Source organism: Petromyzon marinus, unplaced genomic scaffold (assembly GCF_048934315.1).
Source record: "Petromyzon marinus isolate PM22_M1 ecotype Great Lakes invasive population unplaced genomic scaffold, UKy_Petmar_22M1.pri1.0 PM_Scaffold_461, whole genome shotgun sequence".
NCBI lineage: Eukaryota > Metazoa > Chordata > Hyperoartia > Petromyzontiformes > Petromyzontidae > Petromyzon > Petromyzon marinus.
The window spans coordinates 7613-16008 of NW_027423459.1; the positions used below are offsets into that span (position 1 = coordinate 7613).

The window sequence follows — 8396 nt, forward strand, 5'->3', positions numbered from 1 at the left end:
GGATTCATGTCTGCATTAACCACAATACCTGCAGTCAAAATGCAAACAAAAAACACACTATGATAATATATGTGGCATTGTCCTTGAAACTGATTGGTCCACACCAAGGGACGGCTTTCTTTTGAGCCTCGACCCAATTGGTGCTCGACCAGATGACGGCATCTGGTCGAGCATTTTGACTGCAGGTATTGTGGTTGATGCAGTAACATGAATCCTCGTAAAACGGTTTCAGTTTTGTTGCCAGAAAAAAAAGGGGGGAAACCCTATTATTACATTTTGGCACTGGCAAAGGAGGTCTAATGAGGGAGCCCAGCAAGCCAGCCAGGAGCCCAGCCAGCCAGACAGACAGCCACCCAGCCAGCCAGACAGCCACCCAGCCAGCCAGGCAGACAGCCACCCAGCCAGCCAGCCAGACAGCCACCCAGCCAGCCAGACAGGAACCCACCCAGTCAGCCAGGCAGACAGGAACCCACCCAGCCAGCCAGGCAGACAGCCACCCAACCAGCCAGCCAGGCAGACAGGAATCCAGCCAGCCAATCAGGCAGGAATCTATCATCTAGCTATCTAGCCAGCCAGCCAGACAAGAACACAGGAGCCCAGCCAGCCAGCCAGACAGCCAATCAGGCAGGAATCTATCATCTAGCCAGCCAGGCAGACAGGAATCTATCATCTAGCTAGCCTGCCAGGCAGACAGGAATCCAGCCAGCCAGCCAGACAGCCAATCAGGCAGGAATCTATCATCTAGCTAGCCTGCCAGGCAGACAGGAATCCAGCCAGCCAGCCAGACAGACAGCCAATCAGGCAGGAATCTATCATCTAGCTAGCCTGCCAGGCAGACAGGAATCCAGCCAGCCAGACAGCCACCCAGCCAGACAGCCATCCAGCCAGCCAGCCAATCAGGCTGGAATCTATCATCTAGCTAGCCTGCCAGGCAGACAGGAATCCAGCCAGCCAGACAGCCACCCAGCCAGACAGCCATCCAGCCAGCCAGACAGCCAATCAGGCTGGAATCTATCATCTAGCCAGCCAGACAGCCAATCAGGCTGGAATCTATCATCTAGCTATCTAGCCAGACAGACAGGAACACTGGCAGGCAGGCAGGCAGACAGGAATCCAGGCAAGCAACATCAACTTTAGTTTTATTAATCTCGCGTGTGTGACAAGGTGGAGATCACGAACGACGTGCAGTTCCTGCTGCCCATCATGCTGGCCGTGATGGTGTCGAAGGCGGTGGGAGACCGCTTCACACGGCCCCTCTACCACGCACTGCTGGACCAGAAGCAGACGCCCTACCTCGACTCAGAGCCACGGGTCATCTTCAACAAGAGAGAGTGAGTGGTTGGGTGGGTGGCTGGGTTGGTGGGTGGGTTGGTGGGTGGGTGGGTGGGTGAGTGGCTGGATTGGTGACTGGGATGGTGGGTGGGTTAGTGGGTGGGTGAGTGGGTGAGTGAGTGAGTGGCTGGGTGGGTGGCTGGGGTGGTGGGTGAGTGGGTGAGTGAGTGGCTGGGTGGGTGGCTGGATGAGTTGGTGGGTGAGTGAGTGGCTGGGTGGGTGGGTGACTGGGTGAGTTGGTGGGTGAGTGGCTGGGTGGGTGAGTGAGTGGCTGGGTGGGTGAGTTGGTGGGTGAGTGAGTGGCTGGGTGGGTGGGTGGCTGGGTTGGTGGGTGGGTGGGTGAGTGGGTGAGTGAGTGGCTGGGTGGGTGGCTGGGTTGGTGGTTGGGTGGGTGAGTGGCTGGGTGGGTGGCTGGGTGAGTTGGTGGGTGAGTGAGTGGCTGGGTGGGTGGGTGGCTGGGTGGGTGGGTTGGTGAGTGGCTGGGTGGGTGGGTGGGTTGGTTGGTGAGTGGGTGAGTGAGTGGCTGGGTGGGTGGGTTGCTTGGTGAGTGAGTGGCTGGGTGGGTGGCTGGGTTGGTGGGTGGGTGGGTGGGTGGCTGGATGGCTGGGTTGGTGGGTGGGTGGGTGAGTGGTTGGGTGGGTTGGTGAGTGGGTGGGTGAGTGGGTGGGTGGGTTGGTGAGTGGGTGAGTGAGTGGCTGGGTGAGTGGGTGGGTTGGTTGGTGAGTGGGTGAGTGAGTGGCTGGGTGGGTGGGTGGGTTGGTGAGTGAGTGGCTGGGTGGGTGGGTGGCTGGGTGGGTGGGTTGGTGAGTGAGTTGGTGGGTGGGTGGGTTGGTGTGTGGGTGGGTGGGTGAGTGGCTGGGTGGGCGGGTTGGTGGGTGTGTGAGTGTCTGGGTGGGTGGGTTGGTGGGTGGTGGGTGAGTGGGTGGGTGGGTGAGTGGCTGGGTGGGTGGGTGGGTTGGTGGGTGGTGGGTGGGTGAGTGGGTGAGTGAGTGGGTTGGTGAGTGAGTTGATGGGTGGTGGGTTGGTGGGTGGTGGGTTGGTGTGTGGGTGGGTGAGTGGGTGGGTGAGTGGCTGGGTGAGTGGGTGAGTGAGTCGCTGGGTGGGTGGGTTGGTGGGTGGGGTGGGTGGGGTGGATGGGTTGGTGGGTGGGTTGGTGGGTGGGTTGGTGAGTGGGTGGGTTGGTAAGTGGGTGGGTTGGTGGGTGGGTGAGTAGGTGAGTGGGTGGGTGTGTGGGTGGGTTGCTGGGTGGGTTGCTGGTGGGTGGGTTGGTGAGTAGTGGGTTGGTGTGGGTGGGTGTGTGGGTGTGTGGGTGTGTGGGTGGGTGAGGTGGGTGGGTGAGGTGAGTGGGTGGGTTGGTGGGTTAGTTGGTGAGTGAGTGGCTGGGTGGGTTGGTGGGTGGGTTGGTGAGTGGTGGGTGGGTGGGTTGGTGGATGTGTGTGTGGGTGGGTGAGTGGGTATGTGTGTGCACCAGTGTGTGTGGCAGTGTGTGTGTGTACCAGTGTGTGTGTACCAGTGTGTGTGTGTGTGTACCAGTGTGTGTGTGTCAGTGTGTGCCAGTGTGTGTGTGTGTACCAGTGTGTGTCAGTGTGTGTCAGTGTGTGTGTGTGTCAGTGTGTGTGTGTGTGTGTGCCAGTGTGTGTCAGTGTGTTTGTGTGCCAGTGTGTGTGTGTGTGCCAGTGTGTGTGTGTGTGCCAGTGTGTGTGTGTGTGTACCAGTGTGTGTCAGTGTGTGTCAGTGTGTGTGTGTGCCAGTGTGTGTGTCTGTCAGTGTGTGTGTGTGTATGTGTGTGTGTGTGCCAGTGTGTGTCAGTGTGTGTGTGTCAGTGTGTGTGTGCCAGTGTGTGTGTGTGTGTCAGTGTGTGTGTGTGTCTGAGTGTGTGTGTGTCAGTGTGTGTCAGTGTGTGTGTGTGCCAGTGTGTGTGTGTGTGTCAGTGTGTGTGTGTATGTATGTGTCAGTGTGTATGTGTGTGTGCCAGTGTGTGTGTGTGTGTGTACCAGTGTGTGTCAGTGTGTGTCAGTGTGTGTGTGTGCCAGTGTGTGTGTGTGTGTGTCAGTGTGTGTGTATGTGTGTGTGTGTGCCAGTGTGTGTCAGTGTGTGTGTGCCAGTGTGTGTGTGTGTGTGTCAGTGTGTGCTGTATGTGTGTGTCAGTGTGTGTGTGTGTCAGTGTGTGTGTGTGTCAGTGTCCGGCAAAACAACCCCCTACCTCCTCGCGGTGCCGGACGGGCAACTCTGTCGTGGACAGCGCTGTGGGGGGAGATCCAATTTTGATTGGCTCCTCCCCTCATGGCATATGTGTCCACCACAGGGGCTAAACGGGGGCTCTGGACGGGTGCGAGGGGCTGGTAACCCCTCCACCTTCAATTAATTACCACGAAACCACGAATTAAACTGAAATATGTAACAACTAAGCTTGTGCCGGAGGCCCCGGGGGGCCAGGCGTCTATGACGTCTCCTGGCCAAACCCCAATTGGCGGAGCCAGGAGATTGAATACCTACCCTCGGGGCTACTCCAGAAACAACGAAAAGCCACTACGGGTGGCCACGTGGAATGTTCGAACGCTCACTGCAGAGGAGAGGCTGCCACTCCTCTGTCGGGAGCTGGACCGGTACCGCCTGGATCTATGCGGCATTCAGGAGGTCCGGTGGACCGGCTCTGGCTCCTGCCACCATGAGGGGTGGACAGTCCTTTACTCGGGGCAGCAGACTGCCAAACAACAGGGTGTGGGTCTTCTTTTGAACAAAAGAATGAAGGGGGCGTGGGAGCGTGGCGGTGAGGTGTGGGAAGCTGTAAGCCCCAGGCTACTTTGGGCTCGCCTTCCCATCAACCGGAGGCGAGGAATGGTGGTCGTGGTTACTTATGCCCCCACCGAAGATGAACATCCGTGGAGGGATGCAGGCAAAGCCGATGAGTCAGATGCCTTCTATGACCTCCTGTCACAGGTGCTGGCTAAAGTGGCCCCTCGGGATAGAGTCATCATGTTGGGTGACTTCAATGCCCGAGTTGGTCATGATACTGGCACCTGGTCTGGAGTGATTGGAGGGCATGGGCCAGATCAGCTCAATAACAACGGTAGGAGGCTGCTAGATTGTTGTGCAGCCCATGGGCTTGTAATTACCAACACGCTGTTCCGGCATCGGCGCATCCACACAACATCATGGATGCATGCCGGGTCCAAGCAAGAACATCTGCTAGACTACATAGTGACGGACCAGCGAATGCGAGCCCATGTCCTTGACACCAGGACCTACCGTGGAGCTGATCTGCCCTCTGACCATCGACTAGTCATCTGTAAGATGCGCCTGCCATTCTTCCACTCCGGTGGTGGGTGTACACCCAGGACCCCATTCCAACCTAAAGTGGCCTGGTCTCAGTTATCTGATGAAAGTTGCAAGCGAGAATTTCATCATCGCTTGCGGCTGGGATTGGCATCGTCCCCGACTCCTCCGGATGTCGAGGGTAAATGGGCGAGGTTTAGGACTGTGACTCATGCAGCTGCAATGGCTGCTTTGGGTACGCGGTCCAGACCTCCCCAGACACCCTGGATGACAGAGGAGTTGTTCAGGATGGTTGAGAAAAAGCGACAGGCCCACTGTCATCGGCTACAGAATCCCACGTCAGAGAATGAGGAGGCTTACCGCAGCCTTCGCTCGGAGGTTCGGAGAGCCGTGAGGCGCTGCAAGGATGGGTGGTGGTCGCGGGTTGCTGAGGAGATGGAGTCTGCCTCAGTGGCCCGTGATCACAAATCTCTATTTAACTCCATCAAAAAAGTAACCTGCAGCGCCACACCTATTACCATCATTAGGGGAAAAAACGGTGATCCAATTTCCGACCCCCAGGAACAGGTTCGCAGATTTGCTGAGCATTTCTGTGAGGTCCTGGGGGAGGGAAAATCCCTCAGCCAGGAAAACACCGTGGCACAAAGTGAGGATGACCCTGCTGAGGCTGCGGTGCCTCAAATATTGGATGAAGTCACCCCCTGTGAGTGGCTGGCTGAGGTGCCATCTGCTGAGGAAGTATTGAAGGCGATCCGGAGTCTGAGACCAGGAAAGGCAGCGGGCAGAGATGATCTCCCAAGCGAAATGCTGAGGGAGGGTGGCGTTTGTGCACAGACTGCCCTATATGACATCATAACAACAGTCTGGACCACTGGACGGGTTCCGCAGGATTGGAAGGATGCCCTGGTGGTCCCCCTTTTTAAGAAGGGGGACCGCACAGACTGTAACAACTACAGGGGCATCTCACTCCTCAGTGTGCCGGGAAAGGTCCTGGCAAGGATTATTCAGCATCGCCTTGCCAGGCACGCTGAGGAGAGGCTTGCGGAGCCCCAATGCGGTTTCAGGAAAGGGCGGTCCTGCACAGATGCCATATTTTCTGTCCGTCTGCTACAGCAGAGGTGTAGGGAATTCCAACAAGACCTACATCTCTGCTTTATTGACCTGGTCAAGGCCTATGATACCATCAGTAGGCCTGGGCTCTGGGTCGTTCTTCGTGCTTTTGGAGTACCTGACCCTCTGCTCACGATCATTAAGGACCTTCATGATGGTGAGCGGGCCCGGGTAAAACTACGTGGCCGGGAGTCAGAGCCATTCCCTGTACACCTTGGGGTGCGACAGGGATGTCCTCTGGCTCCCACATTATTTAACATCTATTTTGACCACGTAGTTCGTGAAGCCTTCATTAGCTGTACCGGGGGAATCTCCATATGGTACAGATATAATGGGAGGCTAATCGATGCCCGGGTGCGGTCAAGGGATGGCTCCCTATTGCTCAACCACGTTATGTATGCTGATGACTTGGTAATAGCTGCTCAGTCAGAGGAGGAGTTGGAGACGCTGCTGCTGAGACTGGAGCGTGCCACTAAGAGGTGGGGCCTTACCATCAGCCCCACCAAAACTAAGCACCTGCCTGGGTATTTTGTACCATCGGACACTCCACCCCCACAACTCCCAATCGGTGATGGGGCAGTTGTGGAGAGAGTGGAGAGTTTCCCATACCTGGGCAGTGTGCTTATGACTGGCTCCAGTTTAACAGCAGAGGTCTCACTCCGAATCAGTCGAGCGGCAATATCTTTTCATCGGTTGCGTAACGCTGTGTGGAAGCTACCTGGTCTGTCGCTCCGCACTAAGCTTCAGGTCTTCTCGGCCACGGTCATTCCCTCCCTTCTCTACGCTTGCGAAACGTGGACCCCCCTAATGGAACATCTTCGCCGGTTAGAAACATTTAGGCTGGCCTGCCTACGATCCATCCTGGGTTTAACCAGACTGGATTGTGTGAGGAGCTCACAAATCCTTGAAAGATCTGGGCAGGGTCCCATCAGTGAGCTCCTCCGGGAGGCAAGGCTGCGATGGCTGGGTCATGTAGCCCGCATGCCCAGCCACCGCATGCCGAAACAGCTTTTGTTTGGCCGGATTGAGGGGGCTAAGCGGGCGCGGCACGGGCTAGAGAAGAGATGGAGTGATGTGGTACAGGAGGACGTGGAGCTGAGTGGACTTGCCGATGACTGGTACCAGCGGTGTCAAGATCGGCCTCTGTGGAGGAGGCTCGTGAAGGATGCTACTGGGCAGTTGGAGGCAGTCGCCCTCCAACAACAACGGAGGGCGGAGGAGCGACGCTCACAACAGCGAGCGGAGCGCCGGGTGGCTAAAGCACAGCAGGTTGGCACAGTAGGGGGCACAGGTGGTGCATCAGCCAGTCATCTCAGTCAGTCGACCCGTGGCACCTGGGTCTGCCCCGTGACCACCTGCCAGCGGGCGTTCGACACTTCACGTGGCCTCAGGGTGCACATAGCCTGGCACAAGCGTCGTGGTGACGTCACCGCCACTTAGTGGCGAATGGCGGTTGTTGTTGTGTCAGTGTGTGTGTCAGTGTGTGTCAGTGTGTGTGTGTGCCAGTGTGTGTGTGTGCCAGTGTGTGTGTCAGTGTATGTGTCAGTGTATGTGTGTGTGTGTCAGTGTGTGTGTGTCAGTGTGTGTGTACCAGTGTGTGTGTGTGTGTCAGTGTATGTGCCAGTGTATGTGTATGTGTGTCAGTGTATGTGTGTCAGTGTGTGTGTGTCAGTGTGTGTGTCAGTGTGTTTGTCAGTGTGTGTACCAGTGTGTGTGTCAGTGTGTGTGTACCAGTGTGTGTGTGTGCCAGTGTGTGTCAGTGTATGTGTGTGTGTGTCAGTGTGTGTGTCAGTGTGTGTGTCAGTGTGTGTGTGTCAGTGTGTGTGTCAGTGTGTGTGTGTCAGTGTGTGTGTGTACCAGTGTGTGTGTGTCAGTGTGTGTGTGTGTGTCAGTGTGTGTGTGTGTCAGTGTGTGTGTGTGTCAGTGTGTGTGTGTGTGTGTGTCAGTGTGTGTGTGTGTGTGTCAGTGCGTGTGTGTGTGTCAGTGCGTGTGTGTGTGTCAGTGTGTGTGTGTACACCAGTGTGTGTGTGTGTCAGTGTGTGTGTGTCAGTGTGTGTGTGTGTGTCAGTGTGTGTGTGTCAGTGTGTGTGTGTCAGTGTGTGTGTGTGTCAGTGTGTGTGTGTGTCAGTGTGTGCGTACCAACGCGTGTCCCCCACCGACCCCGCCAGGGTGAACCTGGAGCTGCTGACCGCTGGCGCGGCGATGTCCCGTGGCGTGCGGATCCTCGCGGTGCGGGAGAGCGTCGCCAACATCGCTCGGCTCCTACTGGACGCGCCGCACGGAGCCTACCCCGTGGTCAGGGCACCCCCTCGTGACGAGGAGGAGGAGGAGGGGGAGGAGGAGGACGGGGAGGAGGTGGATGGGAAGGAGGAGGCGCGGGGAGGGAGGGGGTGCCGAGGCAAGGAGGTGTTCTTCGGTACCATCACGCGGTGAGATGTGGGGTGGGTGGGTGGATGAGTGAGTGGGTGGGTGAGTGGGTGGGTGAGTGGGTGAGTGGGTGGGTGGGTGAGTGAGTGGGTGAGTGGGTGGGTGGGTGAGTGAGTGGGTGGGTGAGTGGGTGAGTGGGTCAGTGAGTGGGTGAGTGAGTGGGTGAGTGAGTGGGTGAGTGGGTGAGTGTGTGAGTGAGTGAGTGGGTGAGTGAGTGGGTGGGTGAGTGAGTGAGTGGGTGAGTGGGTGGG

At 57.3% G+C, this 8396-nt stretch overlaps 1 protein-coding gene across 1 annotated transcript; it reads left to right on the forward strand.

Moving 5' to 3' along the window:
- The first annotated feature begins 1119 nt into the window (after positions 1-1119).
- LOC142923369 (chloride channel protein C-like) lies at positions 1120-8151 on the forward strand. The gene is made up of 2 exons (XM_076064456.1): positions 1120-1331; positions 7887-8151. The coding sequence occupies exons 1-2, from the start codon at positions 1204-1206 to the stop codon at positions 8149-8151; spliced, it is 393 nt and encodes a 130-aa protein (XP_075920571.1). The 5' UTR covers positions 1120-1203.
- The last annotated feature ends 245 nt before the right edge of the window (positions 8152-8396 follow it).